This window comes from Lycium ferocissimum, chromosome 3 (assembly GCF_029784015.1).
Source record: "Lycium ferocissimum isolate CSIRO_LF1 chromosome 3, AGI_CSIRO_Lferr_CH_V1, whole genome shotgun sequence".
Lineage (NCBI taxonomy): Eukaryota > Viridiplantae > Streptophyta > Magnoliopsida > Solanales > Solanaceae > Lycium > Lycium ferocissimum.
The window spans coordinates 22282553-22305792 of NC_081344.1; the positions used below are offsets into that span (position 1 = coordinate 22282553).

Here is a 23240-nt window from a genome sequence, read left to right on the forward strand (position 1 = left end):
AAGATCTTACTATTAAATGCTTTAACTGATTTTCCAACTTTAATATAATATAACACCATGAAGCAAAAGGAGATGGCCTTGTTCTTTACTACATTTTACTGTATATATATTTTTGGATAGTAAAAGGGGAAAGGAGGAGATAAGCATGTTCTATATAGCGTACTTCCATTAAGTGTAAGTCTTTAGTATTCCCATTTGCTTGTTGTTTGTTACAACTAGACGAAGAAGTAAGAAACGTTTACCTATTTTTTCATCCCATTTTGAGAGATTTGAAGAAGGATGATTGATGTGTATATACACCTTTACTTTTACCTCCTTTCTTTTACTGCCTTACCATATTAATGGAATACCTTTTAGATGTCCTCTTTGGACTTGTTTTATTTCTTTCATCCACCCATCAAGCTTTCAACTCTTTAATTTAAGAGTTTATGTTATTATATACACCATTAACGTAAAGAATTTTTACCAGGTTATCCATAGGATATTTATAGGTAAGCCTTCTTAAATTGTAGAATTTGAAATCTTAAAAGTAATATATTACCTGCTACAACAGTTAAAGATGACCTACTGGTGTAAAAATTACTGTATTTATATTGATAGTGTATATTACTTGCACTCATTTGCATATAGTCTAATTTGTTCTTACTGAAAGTAGGCAAATTAGTATATTACTTAACTCATTTTCATATAGTCTAATTTATTTTTTCTGTTCATATACGTTAGTAAGAAAGTAGGAAAATTAGTAGTTATGGTATATATTACTAGTACTTAATTAACTCATTCTCTAGTCTAATTTGTTTTTTTGCTGTTAATATACGTTAGAAAGAAAGGAGGGAAGTTAGTTACTTATGGTGTATATTACTTGAAGTCATTCTCATATAGTCTAATTCTTTTTTCGCTGTTAAGATACGTCAGTAAGAAAATAGGCAATAATTAGTTGGCTTGGATTCTTCAAACATAGATTCTGCTACCTTTCTGCCTACCTAAATTTATGGGAATATGGGTGGCTGGCTGGCTGCTTTCAGATAGATCTGGGTGGGCGTTCGGGCCGTCGGATTAGTTATGAAAATTTCAGTTTGGATTTTTCAATTTTCGGATTGAAGAAATTACAATCCAAACCCAATCCAAATAAGCTCGGATTGGATTGGATATTTTAAGTTCGGTTTCGCATTAATCGGTTTGGATATTTCGGATTTGACTTTTGAGCCTTTTAGGCATATCTATAACGAAATTCATGTACTCCAGTTACCAAGTTACACGTCTTAGCATAATGTGAAATCAAATTAGAACTAAAAATCAAAGTAGTTAAGATACCTTCAACGTAAATTCAAAAGTACATCTTCCTCTACTTCAAAACAAGTATATTTTTCAATTGTGAGTTCCACAGCTTAATTGCTCTATAATAGTAAGAACAAGAGAAAGAAAAGAATTTCTTGGATTTGAGCTAGTTCGATCACCTAGCAAAGTGGCACCTGCCATGCAAAAAACATTCTAGGCAATGCAAGATAAAATAATTATAAGATTGTATCCAAATGCAAACAACCCCTATATTTATTTGATTTAGTAGAAAATTCTTCATTTGGAATTATTACTATAATGGGTAGGGTTGTAACTCGTAGAGTATTAATCTATTAGACCTTTCGACATTGGATTTATTAGTATCATTGGCCTATTGGGCACATATGATATGGGTAGGGTATAATGTATGGTATAAAAATTTCGGATTTTCGGAATATCCAAATATCCATAGTACTAAATCCATATCCAATCCGAAATTCATAAATTTTAAAAATAAAATCCGCAATCCAATCCATAATCCAAAAATCCAAAAAGTTTGAATTTTGGTTTGGATTTCGGATTGGCCCGAACTATGCCCACATGTTTGTCATGTAGTCTTTAAGCATGTCACGTTTTTGGAAATATGTAAATTAGTTTCTCATTATAGAATTTGAATCCACCTCTTCCCTGTAAACAACACAAGCTAGAAATGGAAATAGAGCTGAGTATTTGACTGTGTAGATTAAAATTAAAGAGATTGAATAAGCAACAGGGCTTGGGTTTGTTTGAAGAACTCCATTGTCGAATTTGTTGAGCTTGATTATTGAAGAAGACAAAGCGTGTGTATTGATTTTGAAGGTTTGAGTTGAACCCAACTACAGTATTTGAAATTGTTGGAATATGCGTTAGAAGGTCAGTATCAAACATGGATTCATTTCAAGTTGATTTGGACTAATTTGGATCAATTTTAAAGCAAAAATGTGTTAGTGACATTTCTTCTAGTCTTAGTGATCCACCAAAAAATTGTGAACAATTTATTTTTAACGTTACAGCATAATTTATACTAGTCTTGGTAATCCGCTAGGACTTAGGAAAAGACAAGTTAATTTTTGATCATCCATTCGGACTCCTGGTCAGGGCGGAGCAGTGTAGTTACGAATTCGGTATAACCCAGTAATTTCTGCTGAACCTTGTATTTGTATTAAAATATTAATATGTGCAAATAATTCATTCAAAAGACAGTAAATAAAAAATCCTGGTTATGCGCCAGGACTTGTGACCAAATTCTGACCCGCAAGCTATGTCATTAGACTTATTTAAACATGGTCAAAACTTAAACGCTAGCACAAAATGTATGTTTTTTGGGCAAATCATCCCACTTTTTAAAGAGTAAACATCTATGGCAGTCCATATCAAATTCAAGAAGTTCGTTGGCTAGCTTTAGTCTCAACGTCACTGCCTAATCATATCTTACTGTGTAATTCTTCAACTTGTCAAATTTCTTCCTTATTTTTTCTCAAATTATATGAACATAATTTTTTAATAAAAAAAAATTGACATAATAAGATCACACTACTCGTTCTCAACCACTAACTTTTTTTTAAAGGTTACAAGGTGCCACTCTTTCGTGTTTCATGATGAATAGGAATTTAGTACGTATGAAATATGAAGACGTACTTTGAAATTTCTCTATTACGTAGTCCATGATATTTACTCTTGCATGGTTAATATAAATTAAAGTACTTCAGCATATATGTAGAAAGAAGAGGAATTGGAAAGTTTGAACTAGTGTTGTTCTTTAATTTGTTGTTGGAGTTAAGTCAGAGAGATGACACCTGGGGTAAAAGCTGATGAATTGGTGGCACATCCAGTGAAGGACCAATTACCAGGAGTCGATTACTGTGTCAACAGCAACCCTTCTTGGCGTACGTTATTTGCACTACATATTACATTCTTTATCACATATAGTTGATCTCAAGTTGTTTAGAATTGAGAAGTAGTTGATTAATTGATTGCATACTTGATCGCATGCATACATGTTACTCTTCTTGCTTTCTAGTAGTTCTAAAGAAATGATCTTGGACCTAACTCAATAGGTGAGGATTGCCCAAGCCATATAAAAGAGACCACCCGTCCCTTTGACCTTCGATGTGAGGAACTTTTGGATCCTTAAGTGTGTAGACGTTCATTGAGTTCGGGTTCCCCATTCGAATTTCGGTAAAGTGACAAAAAGCTTTAAAGACCAAAAAAGTTAATATTCAAATGAAACAGATTTGAATTGAACAGAATGGATAATTGGATATGGGGAATTCGTATAGCCTGTGGCAGATCCAACCACGATTTGTGGGTTTGTGGGTTCGGCAGGACCAGTGATTCGAGATCAACCCCTATATATATCTGCGAAAAACAAGTATAAATAGAGTTACTGATTAAAAAATTAGTGACAAGCTGTTAAATGAGAATCCATGACTCCTAGGATTGTTATGCATTTTGATCATCAAAGGGATCAAATGTTCTGATTTGATCACTTGCATACTCATGTTACCTCATTAAACCACAAGTTTTTCTTTGTTTATATCCCCAAAGGACCTTTAAAACATAAGTCGAAAGACAATACAAAAAATTTATGTCGTCCTCTTCCTTTAACCTGAAGACAGAATACAAGCTGCTGACTGTCCACTTCTCTAAATAATGCAGCCGAGGCCATTATTCTGGGTTTTCAGCACTACTTAGTTATGCTGGGAACTACTGTCATTATCCCTACCGTCATTGTACCTCAAATGGGTGGTGGAAATGTAAGTCTTTACTTTATCAATAATTTTGAAGAGCAATTTGGGTTTACAAATACTTACAATAGTGGTTTCAAAATTATGTCTTCCAGGAGGAGAAAGCTCAAGTAATTCAAACTTTGCTCTTTGTTGCTGGGCTGAACACTCTTTTGCAGTCTTGGTTTGGAACCCGTCTTCCTGTGGTGATAGGTGGATCATTCACATTCATAATTCCAGCTGTTTTTGTTGCATTATCAAGTAGATACAATACATATCTTGATCCTCGTGAGGTTGGCATATTCCATCTTGTTGCATCCATATTCTGTATTTATGTTTAAGTTTGATTCCGACCTCCAAATAACATCTACTATAACATTTTTGTTTGGATCATTTGCTTCAGAGGTTTAAACAGTCGATGAGAGGAATGCAGGGAGCTCTGATGATCGCATCCATACTTCCCATACTAATCGGCTTTCTGGGACTCTGGAGAATTGTTGTAAGGTGGTCATTTTACAGGATTCATCCTCCATTTCTATCCTAGTAGTGGTCATTTGGTAAGGTGTATTAGTATTTGTCTTGTAAAGAAATATGTCTTATTCCAGTTGTTTGACAATGTAGGGTCCTTTCCCCTCTCTCTGCAGCTCCACTAGTGTTGCTTGTTGGCCTTGGCCTATATGTGCAAGGTTTTCCGCTTGTAAGGTTTTCCACGTGTATAATAGTTTTATTTTCATCGACAGTACACCATGTGCAAGTTTGCTATATTGCTTTGATTTCACTAGCACAAAAAATTCCCTATATAGCTTTTAAATGATTTGAGAAACTATCATCCTAACTCCATTAACCCAGACAAAAATTTCTTTGGAGAAATTAAAAAAATCAACGCATTGGAAAGTTCATTGAATTGCTTTTCTTAACTATCTACATGCAGAAGGACTGAAGTCAGTTTGTAACATATCCTTATTTCCATGAAGCAGTATCTATCTGCTTTCACTTTATCATCATTGGATTTACCAACTTCTTTTTCATTTCTGTTGATTGTTGCTGGCAGCTTGCAGAATGTGTTGAAATTGGTCTTCCAGGATTAATCATACTAATATTGTTGTCACAAGTAAGCCATGTCCTTAATAATTATCATATTCAGTTCTTGAGATTATATTGCACCTATTTTTTGCCTAAAGTGATGCATGATATAGATGATTTCTATCCTTTGAATGGTAAAAAGGATGACGTTGACACCTTCTTCTAATGTATCATTTTTGTCCTTTGACGGGAAAGCAGAATAAACTAAACAATTCACGGAAAGTCAAATGATGAATGAATAATGGGAAGTTAATGAAAGGGCTTTCAGGATTACTTGTGGTTCTTTACTTGGATCCACTACTTACGGTTTAAGGGAGAAGATCATTTTTAGTGACATTGTTTTTTACGCCTTAGAGAGTTTCTTTTCAAGCTAAGGTCAATATTGTACTCATCTTAATCATTGATCAATAGAAAATTTTAAACAGCATTGAGTTTCCATTAAAAATTTCTTCGAATTTATTCTAATAGTTACGCCAGTGGTCTAATATATGGGAAATGTCTGTGCAGTACATCCCTCACATGTGGAAATTAAAGCGTCCCATATTTGAGCGATTTGCTGTCCTATTGTCAATTGCTATAGTGTGGGCATATGCAGCTCTTCTCACTGTGACAGGTGCATACAACAATAGATCTCCACAGACTCAGTTCAGTTGTCGTGTTGATCGCTCTGGGATCATTAGTGGAGCTTCATGGTATGCTGCATTAAACTCGGGTTTTCAGTTAATTCATATCCTTGTCATTTGAAGGTATTGATTATGAACAAATAATAACCTGAAGCTGTAGATTTGTTTAGCAGTAAACTCTCCAAATTGGTTTAGTATTAGTATGTTTGAAACTTGAATGATGCATTGTTGTGACCACTTTCCGCTTTAAATGATCAAAAAGCTTATCTACAAAGTTGATCCTGTCATAGTGTTGTTGATGCTGGAAAAGTAGCTTCTACTAAATAGTTTTATTTTTATTTAACCACGGGCTATTATATTTGATAACCTTTATGCTTAGAAATAGTAGTGATCTTGACATAGAACATGAACACTCTTTCCAAATTAGGTACTATAGATTCACTTTTATGTTGCAAGTATTACAATAGGCATTAGCTACCAGCCTGGGGAACCAGGTAGTCGCCCTGTGAAAACTAAATATTTGTAAAGTTAAATTTAATATCAGGTCATATTGTTTTACCCGTAGATATGTGAAGTACGAGATAATAGGTAATGATAGAAGCTTTGTTTCGAGGATTTTAAGTCCACTACAATTTTTATGTTTTGTATTAAACTTCTTCTCTCATCGAACTCTTGTATAAGGAAGGAAGTCGTAGGTCTGAAGTCTAATTCCAGATTCACTTTGATTTGCTTCTGCTTTCACACTGATTTCTGGATATGCAGGATAAAATTTCCTTATCCGTGGCAATGGGGTGCTCCCAAAGTTGATGCTGGGGATGCATTTGTTATGATGGCTGCAGCTTTGGTTTCTCTTGTCGAGGTCTATATGTAGTTTTATCTTTGTTCAGGTTTCTCTCTTGCTAGTAGAAACTATCATGAAAAATATTTTTTTCTTAGAAAAACATAAGCAGAAGCAGTTTTTTCCGTGTATAAGATACAATGAAGCTAATTGAATTTGCTGAGTTTTGAAAAGATGTCAATCATCCCCAACCTGTTTGAAACTAAGACATAGTTGTTGATACTAGAAAGATGTCAATCATCCTTGTTAGTTACTAAACTCTGAAGTCTTCGATGCTGAACTTGATTATTATGTTGAGACATCTTTCTAAAGAACATGCTTCCATAGAATTTTCTATTAAGTTTTCCTTCTTTTTTATTTTTCTATTATTTTGACAGTCTACAGGAGCATTTATAGCAGCTGCGAGATTTGGCAGTGTAACACATACACCGGGTTCAGTAATTAGCCGTGGTGCTGGTTGGCTGGTTGGTAGATGTAGCAGGATGATATTTGCACTTCTCGTCGACTCTTTCTTCAATTGTAAACTTTGCCTGCTGAATTCAATTTGCTTTTTGTGACATCCAGGGATTAGGCATTTTGCTGAATGGTCTATTTGGAACTGCAAGTGGATCTACTGTATCAGTGTAATACATCTAATTTCAAACATCATTTTTTCCTACGAAATGCTTAAACTAGAACATTTTCTTTGTTCTAAATCTCATACTACTGTCCTAATCAAAATTATTCCAGTCATTTTTTACTCTCTACATACCTTCATGCTTACCGTCTCTATAAATCAAAGAAAGAAGTATCTATGACATATATATCATCGCTGAGATTTTCATGCGAATAATTTATCCCCCATTAGATAGTTGACTACATGATCTAATGTTTTTCTCTTGTGATCTATGCAGTGAAAATGTAGGTCTTTTGGCGTTGACACGAGTTGGAAGCAGAAGAGTGATTCAAATATCTGCATTATTCATGTTTTTCTTTTCCGTGTTAGGTAAGATATTCCAGTATTATAAAGTCCAATTTGGTAGTTTTTCAAAATTTTGATTTCTTGTTTTTAAATGTGTAATCTCATTTCTCCTCCTAGTGATTGCTGTATCTCATTTTAGCAGTTTTAGAATTATCTTTGAGACTAATGGTTGAACATTTTTGTCCAAAAACAGGAAAATTTGGAGCTGTTCTTGCTTCCATACCTCTGCCAATTATTGGAGCTTTGTACTGTGTCTTCTTTGCCCTCATGTGTATGTGATTCCTCTAGTTCGTCAAGCAATTTCTTCACGAATGAGAGCTTTTTTGGTTGTGATAATCTAATTCTTGATCCCGGTCTCGATCAGCATTGGGATGTTAAGTATGGAAAATCAACATCAAAAACTAAAATCTACAAGAGTATCTGGTGCAATAAAAATGAATATATACTTTATTCGTTCAAACAGAATATGGCTCCTGCCTATATACGTACTACTCCTATATGATCACTTATTCTGATGTTTGATTGGTTAATGCAGCTTCTGCTGGTCTTGGATTACTTCAGTTCTGCAATCTCAACAGCTTCAGAACTAAATTTATATTAGGTTTGTCTATCTATTTGGGTCTTTCTGTGCCACAATACTTCAATGGTTATGTGATAACCACTGGTGATGGTCCAGTTCACTCTGGCTCGGCCTGGGTAAGCACATATGTCGACTCCCGTCTATTAACATTTTCCATTCAATACAACAAGTTTAGACGTTACTGAATTGAATGATAATCATTTGTTGACCTTAAAACTACTTGCAGTTTAACAAAATAATGCAAGTAATCTTCACGTCCCCGCCCACAGTGGCAGGAATTGTGGCATTGTTCTTGGACTTAACTCTTGCTCGCAAACATGCGACAACAAAGAAAGACAGTGGCAGGCACTGGTGGGCAAAGTTCAAGTATTTTGACAAAGATCCTAGGAGCGAAGAGTTCTATTCTCTCCCTTATGGCCTTTCCAAGTACTTCCCCTCAGTATAATACAATACAACATAACCCCAAGTGGAGGGAAAAGACTAGCATTTTGTACAGACAGATGGGGAAAAGGAAATAAGAAAGAAATAATACATGTAAGTTGGTTAGGATCAACTTGGTGGTCAAGTACAGGACATGAAGTTATATTATTTTACATTGATCTCAAGTATGTCCTGCTGTTATTAGATAGCCCTTAATTGCTTAAAACAAAGGCCGTTATAGTCATATTTATGTATAATAATACAGATTCGCACGTCCACCGACCGAGTGTCAATTTCGTGCCTTCAATTAGTTTTAACCACACCATGATCTCAACACCGGACATGGTTCATTTTCTTATTTCTGGTTCCAGTTTTAATTGAATGTGCCTATCATATCTGGAAATATCAGCATTGTCAAATGACTAGATCTAGCTGTGTGCTAGAATTGAATGAAAGAAAATTGGGCTAGATTGAGAGGTCATTATTGAAATGTGGACCTTGCCTTGGAAGAAGAAAAATACATTTTGATTAATGTGATACATGAATTTAGTTAGTTCATGTATTTGACTATTAGTGTAAGGATACATGTATGGCTGAATAAAAAAGGAGGATGAATAGAATTAAACATGTACTAGATTAGGGACATGTTAGGATAGTCCTATAAATACCTAGGCACTATAGTCATATAATATGAAAGAAGGAAAAATGTAAGCCCAAATGTAAGTTAAGTTTATGGAAGAATATATTCCCCACCTATCTTCAAAAAGAACGATTGATTATGTAAGTCAAGTTGAGTGGAACAAACAAGAATCGTTGCCTCACTACTCTTTAAGAGAGAATTTGAGTGACTGAGAGTTCTTCTCCTCCCCCGATTTTCCAACATTTGGTATCAGAGCCACTTGTCTTGAGGGACCTGTGGAGAATTCGAATGTTTCAAAAGATTCGAGAGGATGAATATGAATGAGATTAGCTACTATAGCTATGAGACTATCGTGCTAGAAAAGCACAAGCTTAAAGAAATGATTCTGGTAGGTGGAACTACCACGATTTCAAAAGTTAATAACTTTTGAAGGATGTTTTTTAGGGCAAGGAGCCCAATAAGTTTTTCAACCTTAATGAAGAAGTAGCGTATGAGGTAGCTGCACAATGAAGAATCTCAAGTAAAGAGGTAGCAAATGATTTTGCTTCCATGAGAAAGATGAATAAGAAAATCTGCACTCTCATCTATCAAGGGATTGATGAAGAGATGTCGAAGAAGGTTTCTTTTTGAGAAACCCGAGAAGATGAAGATGATTATGATTATCATCATGAGAAAGCATGTTGTTGAATCTAACAACGCTAGCTTTGATGAAGATTTAAAGAAGTGAATCCTAAAGAGATGGACAATTCTAAAACATTATTTATTGTTGTAGAATCTAAAAGATTTTTACAATAAAAATGATAATTGAGACAATTATGAAGAAAAGAATTTCTCATGCTATTGAGGAAATCTCCACAAGGGGAGAGCAGTATTGAAGAGGAAAGTTCAGATGAAACAGATTATGTGCCTTGTAAAGCATAAAATGACAACTTCAATCTCAAGAAGGAAACATCTTCTGAGAAGATGAGAGAAACTCAGAAAATGAAGATCTTTTGAAGAATGATGAGATCACATAACGAATATAGTCTTGAGCTAGCTTTGCAAGTTAAGGCTGTGATCGACTCAAACTCCTCGAAGAAGAAGATGACAACCTCAATCTCAAGAAGGAAACATCTTCCGAGAAGATGAGAGAAACTCAGAAAATGAAGATCTTTTGAAGAATGATGAGATCACATAACGAATATAGTCTTGAGCTAGCTTTGCAAGTTAAGGCTGTGATCGACTCAAACTCCTCGAAGAAGAAAAAGAAGAAGAAGAAGAAGGATGAGGAGGAAGATGAAGAAGAAGAGGAAATAGAAGAAGAGAAGAGGCTGAAATCCAGATTAGTCGAAGAATATTTTGTGAATTCTAACCACAAGGTTCAAAGGGGAGTGTGGAAATGCAAACTTTACCTTGGAAGAAGAAAAAGGCTTTTTGATTTATGTGATACATGAATTTAGTTAGTTTCATGTATTTGGATATTAGTGTAAGGATACATGTATGGTTGAATACATGTATTTGAGAAAAAAGGAGGATGAATAGAACTAAATGATTATATATGTACTAGATTAGGTACATGCTAGGATAGTCCTATAAGTACCTAGGTACTATAGTCATATAATATGAAAGAAAGAAAAATGTAAGCCTAAATGTAAGTTAAGATGGTAGAAGAATGATTGATTATATAAGTCAAGTTGAGTAGAACAGAGAAAAAATCATTACCTCACTTGTCTTTAAGAGATAATTTGAGTGACTGAGAGTTTTTCTACTCCCTCGATTTTCCACCAGACATGACGGGAGAATTGCATGACACGAATACTTTTGTGCCGGTTTTTAAATATTGTATCTGCTTTTGACATTTGTGTGGAACTAACTGAAAGATTCTAGACTAAAATATCCTTAAGCTTAGTGGCAGAGATGGTAAAGAGATGCCGGCAAGTGGAACCATAAATGATGAACTGTGACATGCAAGTCATGACAGATCAATATGATTTCATGCTATATTTGAGGTTTGGCTAAAAGTGTATTTGATTGTATGCTAATTACCTCTCATTTTACCATTTTGTCATGAATTATAGTACCCATTTTAACATTAGGAACTTTATTATGTTTACATGTGTAGGAAATATTTGGATGTGAAATCGAGAAAAAATGTGCAAAAAGGAACCAAAGCATGAAGAAAAGTGGAAAAAAGCTATGAAGCCCATCGCCAGGCCACCGCACCACGATGCCTATTGGCGGGGAGAAGCAAAAATACCCACCGTATCTTGGTCAGTCCACAGTGGCTGACGCGATAATCCAAAATATGCTTCTAGTTCCAATGCATTTGGAGATGCAGTGCGGGTTGCGGCACCCTGACGCCTAGTTGGCGAATTTCAATCTTTTTAGGACGAGCGTATTTTTGTCCAATATTTTTCTACTGTATAAAAGGTCATCAACCTAATTTTGAGGGGGGGTTCGATTTTTGATAGCAAGGAAGCACGACTAAGGAACCTAAGGAGCAAGATTCGTCGAGTTTTTCTTCCTTTTATACTTTCTTTGTAATTTTATGATTTTTTCTACCATATTATTGTTGTCATGACAATGCATGGCTAGTTTTTTTTAGTTCTGGTGTTATGAAAGTTTCATGAATATTGTAGTTTGAAGCTTGAATTGACAGGTTTTGATTATCATATTTTAATTATTTCATTGTCTAGCTAACATTGAAACGCTATCCATGATGATCTATAACTGAACTGGAGAAAGAGAATTATTGATTGTAGTAGGATTAAACAAAGCAAGTTCTTGAACTCCTGCCTCGGAGAATAGCTTTGTGGTTAGGAAATGAATATATCTACCCATCTTTCTTAGCCATCATATCATCATACTATATCATATTATACTAAAAGTAGGAAGGTTCTAAGTCTAAAATTAGATTATGAAAATGCCCATTAAATATTATTGGACCACTTTACGCTTAAAACTGCCTTTTACTAATGAGTTCATTGAAAACCCGGTAAGTGGTAACAATTTTTTCATGTTCCATTTATTATTGTAGGTGGTTATTGTGCAAAATATTTTAAAATTATTTTTTAAACATCATCCTTTTCAAATTTGTAGCTTCCATTTATTTGGTCTTTGAGCTTCCACCGTTAAAACACTATGTTCATGTATATTCTCTTCATATTCTTTTTAATACTTCATAAAAGTACACATTAATAAAGTCAAATAATTTTATCATTGTATCCTTTTTCTTTCTGCTAAAGAATTTCTGTTTTCACAAAGACCTACAATTGATCTTCCAACTTGGCATGTTTTGCTCAGCACAGGTATATTTCGTCCTGTTATACAAATTGAATTTCTGCTTTCTGTCAGCTATTATAGGTGCTCCGTGCTTGTATTACACAATAAATATGCGTACAATTTGTGTCATTTACTCAAGGTTATATTAATAAGCTGTTTTCCTTTAATCCAAACATTGATTTGCTTCTTGTACTGGCAATCTTCTATGCCTTTTTTTTATGCGTCATTCTCTAAATCAATAATTTCGTAAGCAAGTGGTAAAATTTGTCCTGTATGAATAGGTGTAGTATTGTTACTATGAGAGATAAAAATCAATTAATGAAATAATATTAGTGAGGAATGGACCAGTACCACATGATACCCTGCAAGTATATTTGTATACCATGTGGGTATCATAGAGGTCTGAGGTGCTTTTCTTTGATGCATTAAAGTAGGCAAGGCATGAGTATATTGCCTTCTGCATTTTGTGTGGCATCTGTAAGCATGGTCCCTCTGTATGTTGCCTTTAGGAAAGTCCCATCAACTACTACTGTAGGCTGACAATACTTCCAACCTCGAATTGATACATTTAATGCTATGAAGGCGTACAAGAAAGATTATCTTGTTCAGTCTCTAGTGTCACGACCCAACCCCATAGGCCGTGACTAGTGCCCAATCTGGGCACCCAAACACACCTATCAAACGCTATCTCAAATGATATCAAACGCACCCAAAATATCCAACAAAAGCCGACAAGGCTATATTTCAAATTTAGATAATTTCCAGAAAAAAATTTCGGCAGAGTTTCCTTTGTTTTACGGACTATCCAAAATAACCCTGCGCACAGAAAATACCAACAAGGCCACACAGGGCCAACAAAATATCATATACATATGCGGACCGGCCGCCGCGGCGAGTGGGATCGCCCAAACACAACGTATACACACACAACTGAACAGAGGTAGGCACAACCCACAAAACATGTCCACAGATCTCTAAACAGACAGACAGAATCATATGGCGGAACAGGGCCCCGCCGTACCCATGAACAATATATACAAATGCAACAACGAATATATATACCAAAAGTATAAGCTCCGAATGAGAGGAGCACTCCAAGTAGCGAAGGGTGTCCTAAACAAAGGTGGATCACCAAAGTGCTGAACGTCCGTACCGCGGCATGAAACGCAATTTCGGAGAAGCGGGGGTCGACGAAATATGTACCGAGTAGGCAAAGGTAAGGTACGAAAATAAATCTGAACAATAATCGAATCAGAAGTAAGGAGAATAATACATATCCAAAAATATCAAAATGTTTATTTTCAAAGTATAAATTATGCATAGGGCACAGGAAAATATGGTCGCCCGCCTGTCGATGGCGCCATAACACAAAGATAACACCGTAAAGTTTCAAATCTCCGAATCCCCGTCACACATCACAACACAAAGATAACGCCAATCACAAGATAACGCCAAACATAAGGAACCCGGCCCTCGAGCGAGGATCACGGTGAACCATAAACACAAGATAACACCGAATGTATCACAAGGCGCACGACAACAGAACCCATAACGATATCATAGTAGGCACGAACGAGTAGTGAGGAATCATATGCATAAAATCATTATTATAAACCCGAAGGATAAGTAAAACAATTATATATTCGAAATCGGAATAATAATTATCACTTTTTGTTTCAAAGTTGTCGAGTTTACATAAAAGGGCGTCGCGGGACCCACGGACGAGTATAGACCCGAACCGAGCCCGCCTATGAAAAACATACCCATTAAACATCCAAGAAACTTCTATAAAAATTATTGAAGCGATCCGAGCCTCTATGAGAAAGATATGGCATTCGAGATTACGAAATTCCTTAAAGTGAACCTTTTCTATGCAAGGTTCGGAAAGCGATTACTTCAAATACATAATGGTTCATATTTCATCAAAACATACATAAGAGTGCCAAAGAATATATATAAGGATCATAACATGCTCGGATTTCGAATTTGGAATTCCCTTAAGGCTCTAATCTAGCCTATGTGAAACTAAGGCATGCCGAAAGAAGGAAGGTTGCTTTACATACCTCAAACGCTCTCCAAAATGATCCAAACTCAAGCTAATCCAAACTATGATTCGGGCTGCCCACGATCTAAAAATAAGCCATAAAATGCCAAACATTAGCTAATGACTTTTAGGCTTTAAATTCCAAATTCGCCTAATTCTACCGAAATTTGGCCATTTCCCCTGTAAATAGGCCATCCCGAGAATTCAACTCGGCCAAAACAATCAACAACAACAACAATAACCAACCTAGCAACATCAACAACCAATTCGGAAAGCAAAATAACAATAGTAGTTTTCTTTTCCACTTTTCGACAACTTACATTCAAGTCACAATCGACGCTTATACATTCACATACTAACCCAAACCCCTACCAACGATATTTAAGGACATTCTAAGCAATTCATACAACATTTCCAATAATCCAAATTTTTCTCCAAGGTACCCGAAATGCGGCCTAACCGAAATCAAAATTTCCTCTAACTTTTCTCTTCATTTCCAAATCATGGTTTGTATTCACAATTCACATTCTAACAATACTATCTCATCCATATACCAATTACATTAAATATACAAAAACCCCCAAATCAGTCCGCAACATCTACAACCTCAATTTGAACCAATGAACATTCATTTCCAACATAAAATTCAAAGCGACGACGATTAAAACATTAAGCGATATTCATTCGTTCATTGTCATATAATGTGACCCATTTCGATCAACACTACACATATACATATATGGAAAATTCTCAATTGTTCTTCACCTTACAATGATCATAATCAACTAACTAGGCATTAATTCATAAATCCAATCACAACACAACAACACCCATTTACACGCTCAAGCTCCACATACACAACTCACCTCCAACATTTCATATTTCATGATTTCCAACCATAATAACATACTACAACATGAATATAACCTTCATAACACAAGAACAAGATCAAATCTTACCTTTTCTCTTCAACTTCCACAAGCCTAGTGGTTTCCAAAAGATGAGAAATAGTGGATTGATCGCTCCAACGATGGTTCCACGTTACTTAGGGACCTCAAAATAATGGGTTTACATCAATGGAAAAATTTTGGAAGAACAAGAAATGAAGGTGAAATTTGGGAGGGGCCGTCAGAGCCCTTTGAGGTTTTCACTTTGCTCCTCTTTTTTTTTTCTTTCAAAGTGTTGGGTGGAATGAGAAAATAAGACTAGTGGTCATCTCTTAAGTTGGCAAGACTTGGTCAAGGTCCCTTGGCCCACATTAATGTGTTGTCCCAATTAAAATTGAACACCATTTGTGTGGGCAACCATGGAAATTGTGGATGATTTTCATCTTCCAATTTTTATCACTTTTGGTCCCAAATTTTCCTAATTGTTCCATACCAATAAATTCATGCACAACTTATATCTCAAAATAAAATCGAAGGTCAAGAATCCCGACTTTGTATCCCGAAATAATTTTTGTCCTTAACTTATCGTAATTAATCCAGATTACTCCACTGTACAAAAATGCGGGTTCTAACATCTAGTCTTGGAATCGTCCTCGGGTTTGCACACTCCAATATGTACAGATATGTTGGTAATTGTTTGTATGAATCTTTTGGGTTTCCTTGTAACATTTCGACGGCCCTTTCCTTTACACGTCATGCTTGCAAGTAGGACAAGTTGATACCATATGCATTTTTCACATCTCACTGGATATCTAGTGGTATGTATACTGTTTTTGGATCAGTAAGTTGTTCTTGTATATACATTAGCAAACATCATGGTGGCATGTTTCTCTGGATAAGATCTGTCATTCTTTGGGCAGTTGTGGGCGTCATTGAAAAATGTCACTTGAAAGAGGTTTGATTTTCGTACACTTCCTGATTTAAGATTCCATGTGCATGCTTCTTTGACACAAACAACATAATACCTGCATATAATGGTGTCAGCATGACAACATATTTTTAGAGCAATAGTAGTATACACATGTGAATTACGGAAGCATTCCTCAATGATACCATCTCAGTATATATATATATATATATATATATATATATATATATATATATATATATATATATATATATATATATATAGTATCATTGAGGACCGCTGAAGAGTTTTCATTGATGGACTGAAGCAACCCTTGGTGATACCATCTTAGTGTATACATATACCATGATGGCCATGGAGGCCTGCTGAAGAGTCTCCCATTCATGGGCTAAAGCAGTCCTACGTTATACCATCTCAGCATATGCATAGACCATGATGATATCATGGGAGACTGCTAAAGAGTCTCACATTAATGGATATTTAATAGTCCAACATGATACCATCACGGTGTATATATATACTGAGATAATATCTTGATGGAACTAAGGAGTGTCTCATTCAAGAACTGAACCAGTCCTGAACAAGTCTTGTATGATACTATCTCAGTATATGAACATACCATGGTGGTATCATGTAGGGAACCGACGAGTGCCTCATTAAAGGACTGAACCAGTCTTTCATGATACCAGCTCAGGTTATGGTTATGTATATACCACGAAGTATCATGTAGGACTGCTGAGGAGTATTTTCATTGAACGGCTAAACCAGTTTTGCATGATACCATCTCAGTGTATGAATATACCATAATGGTATCATGATACAATTTCAATTGGGGGAAATACCAATTCAACACTAACATGCGGAATTAAGGATAAACAAGAAATTAGGGATGAGAATTGAAGAAAGGGGATGAGAAATAGATGATAAAAGCTAGACCCTAATGATAATGAATCTATGGACAAACCTAAGTATGTGAAACCTAGACTCTTCCAATCAGATTCAATCAATAGAAGCTAAGCTATTTGAAATCAAGGCAAGAGATATTCAAATGAAATCCACAAATGAACAACTCTTTATGAAATCAATGGAAATAAGGTTCAAGACCAACAATGGAATTCACCATTAACTATCCTAAAGGCCATTAAGCCAAACAAACTATCACTCCTTGGAGTATTCAATACATGATTCATCCAATCTAATCTATTGAAATGAAAGACAAGCTATATATACAAGCTAAGTAAAGAAGACTAATAGGCAATTACAACGCTACCCTTAATGAAGTAAGGGCCTTGTTTGGCTAGTCTTCTTAGTGTAGTCTTCAATTTAAGGATTGGCCTTCAATGGCCAAACATGTCCCTCCTTGTATAGATGGCCCTCTAATCAACCTTGCATGCATGGACTTCTTGCAATCATAACCCTCCTTGCGCAAAGTAGCCACTTGCACAAATAGCTCTTTGCGCAAATAACCCTTCAAGCTACCTTCGAAGTCTTGTGGGCGAGGACCTTGAGCTCTAGATCTCCCAACCAAGCAACCTCCCAAACCTTGTAGGATTCCACCTCTATGAAGCTTGTAGAGACCTGGCTCTCATCATTGATCATCATCACGTATGTAGTGTGGAAATACACACGTGAGGCCCTTTGAAACGCTCCAAATGTGGTGAATAAGTGCCAATGAAAATCATAGACTCTAAGTTGAGCTCCACTACGAATCATAGGCTTTATAAATGCACTCGATCCAATGAGAATCATATCATCCTCCCCTTCTTTAAAAGGATTCGTCCTTGAATCCGAACCTAACAAAAACCAACGGAAGACAACAACAAGCAAGATCCTCCAAGCATGAGGGTTAGTGTTAGCACAAACAAATCGACCAACATGCCACGGATGCACAAACTTGTAGTATAGCCATTCATCAATAATCAACATGAAGAAGATCTTACATAGGGGTACCAAGTCACCGACCCTCCAAAGATCATCATAGGCAAATAGGTAATAAAGAAAGGTGTCACACAAAACCACTTTTTCAAAAGGTGTCACACAAAACCACTTTTTCAACTAAAGTGACCTCAGGTATAGACTCATTATGGGGTTCAAGCACAAGTTCAAACAAGCCACTACTATTTGGAACACTCATGGAAGAAGTGACAAATCGCAAACAAGTTTCACCTTCTTTTTCAAAACATCCTTCCCCAACTATCATGTCATTTCCCTTTAAGGGAAGGTGTCACGATCCAAACTGCGGGTCGTGCGGGCACCTACCATATTACTAACCTATTAGGCAAACCCTTATCGATAAACCTAACCCTTAAAGCATATGACAACCATCTTTAAAAATTACAGAATTCAAAATAGACACTTTTTACAGACTCGCTTCAAATACAACAAAATCCGAAAGAATCCCCTGGGATCTAGTCTAGACAGGTACAAGAGCTCCTAAAATACAAGAAGACAAAATAAATGACACAGCCTCCGCCAGGAGTGAAATAGGCGAAACTGTAGGAGGGTATCCGATAGATCCACGCGATGAAATTTCAGCTAAAACCTACAACACATCTATGCCCAAAAAAGGCGTAGCAAGACTAGTATCAGTAGACCACACGTACTGGTAAGCATCATAGGTCGACTAAGATTAGTTCACGTAATACAATATATAGTCAAAAGGATAAGAAGCACCCAACGAACTTCAAAGTTCTAAATAAAAATTACTACAAAGATTTACCGTGTTGCTCATACCCTTAAACCTCACTTCTTTTGTTACCAAAATGCAAGGTATTCTACTAAATCATAACCATTCCCTACCTTCGTCCAACCTAGTAACTCTCGCTCTCCCACTCACCGTATGCTCTACTTTTACCCTTGTTATTAAAAGAGTTCACTACTCACATTACTACTATAATACAATGTATCCAAGGAAATAAATCACTATCTGACGACCAACACTACCCTTACCTTGTGTAACCCCCCTCTCCAGAAGGCTCTCAACAACATGCATGAAATGAATGAGCAATATTAACGACAGTAGTACCACATATATAACATAAAATCATGAGATGTAGTGCAATGCAAATGCGATGCAAGGCCCACACACACACTGTACATACACGCTATCTGATGTCCTTACTCAGTAGCCATGACCTGCAAGGGACTCATGGTGTCCATGTACCACTCGTTCCGGAATACTCTTCGGACCGGAGCACAAACCTTCGCCCCGGAACGAAACTTGGTGGCGGATTCCAAATCATATACATATAAGTAATTCATGTACTCAACCCCACAACCACAAGGCTGGACAACACAATGCTCGTACTCGGCTTTGCCCGTTACCTGTATCTCCACATAAACCATGCAGTGCAATGCACTAAACTGTATGACAATTCAATCATAATTCCAACCCTTGATGAGCGTAAGGTCAACCCAACTCAATATATACTTCTTTTAATACGACCTCTTAATTTCGAGGAAATACCATTATAAATGTTCAACAAAATAGGACATACAGACGGAATTCATCCCCTTCCAAAAAGCCATAAAAGTAAACATGTGGTATCTCCCTAGTGACAACGTCACTTTTTATTAGCTAAATCATTGTTATTATAGCCCTATTTATGCCATATGTTAATCACATTAACAATCCGTCCAATCCAAAACTCTGTGTCCGAAGACCTAAGCATGCATGCTCCCGTCACTCTAAATGTATATACGATTCGCTAATCAAAGTCTAACTAAAGTAAACCATAACCTACCTTCTTTTGACTCGCATATTTGATTCTCCAAGAATTTCTCGTCCGCTAGCCTTTATCCTATTCCACGTGATAATGTTCGTAGGGAAGGGTGGAAAGAAATTAGAAGGGGTTTTCTTCTTCTTGGGTTCCATGCTTTTTTCTTTCATGAGGAACCCAGAAGCACTTCTTGAGAGTCTTTTTGTTGAAAAGGAGAGAAAAATAGACTAAGTATGTAAATTGCCAATCGTTCCGCGCGGACCGCCGGCGGGGCGTCGCTAAGTCGCTAGTAGCGGTACCGCTATGGCAGTCCACTGACCACTATAGTGGTCCGCTTTATTTTCTGGCTCGAAATTTCCAAATCCTTCCGAAATTGATTTTTCCCACTCTTTAACTCTTAAAACACATCATGAAGCTTATTATTTACAATCCTTGACCTAGAAAGGGGACGGTTTCATTAAAAATTATTAAATAACGTGGATTTCGGCCATTGCAAGGTTTCCATCACAAGGGAAAGGGTTATCTTATACCAAGCTTTCCTGAGTAGCATCTCCCCATCCCTTAGGTTAGGAGATCTAGCATAGTCCTTCCAAGAAGTGTGCTCTTGTTCATGTAATTCACTCCCCTTCTTTAAAGAGCACTTTTCACTTCCGGAAGCCATTCTCAAATTCGACGTTAGTCTATCAAAGGGGCCACAAACCCTCAAGAAGGATCCTTTATCATCGGGAATGGTGTCAAGAACTTCACCCACCCCATGCTTGTCATCAAGACTAATCTCATCATCATCCCATAGTGGGTTACAAAACACATTATAGTCTCCAAAGAAAACTACATGCTCAACATTACCATACACCCCACTAGGTACATCATTTCCACAAGTCATGTCAACTTCACATAAGACATTATCTTTAAGGGAAAAAGATTTAATGAACATTGAAGAGTCAAAGAATGCAATCTTATTCTCAAAAAGACAAAGGTCATCTACCAAAGCATTTTCATTACTATGACTATTCACATGATCAATAACATCAATATCATCACTAAATTGAGGTTCATTAAGCACTCACAAAGTTTCTCAAATAGTGGATTATCATGGCAAGCAAATTGATCAAAACAAGTATCCACATTAGTTGGACACAAATTGATCTTGCTAGAAGAATCAATTTGGCCATCGCTAGGATCAACAAGTGGGTGAGCTTTTGTGTCATGTGACAATGTACTAACATGAAAATCACAAGGGTCAACACTAGGTGGACACAAATTGATCTCACAAGAAGAATCAAGATGGTCATCAATAGGATCAACTAGTGTTGGACCACCCATATTAACGATATTGTCAACAATCAATGAAGACTCACTAAGATTATCACAAGGTAAAGGTTCATTAAGCTCACATAAAGACAAGCTTTCACTCACACTCACCCCAACAACATGATCACTCACATCATACGGAGAGTTAAGATTAGCTATGTTACCTTGAAGTTCACATACTACATCTTCTTTACCTTAGATTTCAACATTGGAGCCCATTTGCTCCTTCGGAAAGCCTTCAACTACCTCATGAGTCTTCAAAGTTAGAGGCTCATCATTCGGTTTGCTTCCAAGAATACCTGCACCATTATCAAAGCAACTAGAGAAGAAAGAAAAGTTACAAGGGTTAGAATGGGGTTGTGACAACTCCCTCACATCACTCCTCACAACCTCTCCTTTTTCCACTCTGGAGTTGTCACTTTTCACTCCCTTACTCCTCTCAATCTTTTCTCTCTCAGTTTCATGGGAGTTGGTACAAGTGTCAAGTACATCTTTAGGAGGGTTAAGGGAACCCTCCACTTCACTCTTTTCTTTTGCCTCACAAGGATTGGCTTTCTTCTTCATGTGTTGCTTAAGTAAGTGTTCCTTCATTAGGTGTAGATGCTGGGTCATCACTTTGATACATTTGTCTATTTCTTCCCGTTGTGAATGAAGGGAATCACTTCTCACTTGAGGCTTTGCACATTCTCTACTTCCTTCAGCTATCACTACTTCCCTCCTACGTCCAACATCATAACCATATTGAGAACATGGCACATTTGCATTAGGATAAGAAGTATGATTAATGTTATTTCTTGGAGTAGGAAATGCATACTCTTTTCTTCTCCTATGACGGCTCCTACTTTGTCTAGCCCACATACTTATTCCATCTTGCTTAGCATAGGAAGTTTCATAAGACAATGTACGTGAATACCCACTAGAAGACTCTTCACAAACTTCATATTCGAATTCATTACCTTCCCGAGAGTATTCACCACAAAGCGCATAACCATAAGGTTCATATTCATCACAACTTCCCATTTCATGCAAGTCTCCATCAATTGGCTCATAACGTAAGTGTGAGGAAGGGATATACCTCAAGTCGCCTTCATGTCCATTGTGTATAGCATTAGGCTCTTCATAGCTCTCGTCTTCACCATAGGACTCTTCATAAGGGTCTCTTACCCCTCCATCTTCTTCGTAAGACCCATGAGATCCACTAATCTCATATTCACCTCCGGAGTAGTACTCATCATCATCACACTGGTCATGATCAACTTCACCACCATCTCCATTACCCTCATACCCATAGCTTTCATCACTTTCGTAGTCATACTCTCCATTACTAGAGGTATAACCTTCCATGTCATCACAAGAATTCGAGGTTATGGATGACATGTTACCTTATCTCTCCTATCCTTATGTCTTCCCTTCTTGTACCTGTAAAATGAGAAAATGAGATTAGTAGTAAAGCTCCTCACGTCACTCCTATTTGCACTCAAGCTTACCTCTCAACCTAAAGCTTTTTTCAAAATTGGTCAAGAACCCTTTTAATCCAAATCAATTCACAAGATTGCTAACCTTTGTGGAGGAATAGATTCTTGTTAATCGAAAGACAGACGACTCGATAAAGCAAAAGGACTTGAGCCAAGAAAATTCAACGATATTAAAACGAGAAAAGCTTGAAAAGAATTGGCACGAAAGGAATTAAGGACTCAAGAACTAGTTAACAATATGTAAGAATGATTACTAGTTGTTAATTAGCTTTAGAGAATCAAAGAAATGAAACGGAATGGAAGTTTGAGTCAAAAACCTTAAAAGTTCGCCACGTGACACGACTGTGATTCACGGACGAAGCGCGCGACACGACCATGATTCACTGATGAAGCGCGCGACTCGCAAATAGAGCCACCGTGAAACCCA

At 36.6% G+C, this 23240-nt stretch overlaps 1 protein-coding gene across 4 annotated transcripts; it reads left to right on the forward strand.

The window, feature by feature from the left end:
- Window positions 1–2646: 2646 nt before the first annotated feature.
- On the forward strand, window positions 2647–8906 carry LOC132050041 (nucleobase-ascorbate transporter 7-like). 4 transcript variants are annotated; one of them, XM_059441055.1, is made up of 15 exons: window positions 2647–2755; window positions 3099–3203; window positions 3976–4073; window positions 4160–4336; window positions 4447–4547; window positions 4665–4740; window positions 5092–5154; window positions 5634–5818; window positions 6512–6608; window positions 6965–7051; window positions 7152–7210; window positions 7481–7572; window positions 7742–7819; window positions 8084–8244; window positions 8355–8906. In XM_059441055.1, the coding sequence occupies exons 2-15, from the start codon at window positions 3107–3109 to the stop codon at window positions 8571–8573; spliced, it is 1590 nt and encodes a 529-aa protein (XP_059297038.1). In that variant the 5' UTR covers window positions 2647–2755; window positions 3099–3106; the 3' UTR covers window positions 8574–8906. The 4 variants fall into 4 exon arrangements, with proteins under 4 accessions (XP_059297038.1, XP_059297037.1, XP_059297039.1 ...); XM_059441054.1 differs by lacking the exon at window positions 2647–2755 and having other exon boundaries at window positions 2862–3203; XM_059441056.1 differs by lacking the exon at window positions 2647–2755 and having other exon boundaries at window positions 2863–3203; window positions 5095–5154.
- The last annotated feature ends 14334 nt before the right edge of the window (window positions 8907–23240 follow it).

Bases quoted from the DNA above. Each gene is read 5' to 3' on its own strand.
- LOC132050041 (XM_059441055.1), top strand. From the start codon at position 3,107: ATGACACCTGGGGTAAAAGCTGATGAATTGGTGGCACATCCAGTGAAG. The intron at 5,155-5,633 runs GTAAGCCATGTC...ATGTCTGTGCAG, and splicing joins TACTAATATTGTTGTCACAA to TACATCCCTCACATGTGGAA. The intron at 7,052-7,151 runs GTTGGTAGATGT...TGTGACATCCAG, and splicing joins GCCGTGGTGCTGGTTGGCTG to GGATTAGGCATTTTGCTGAA.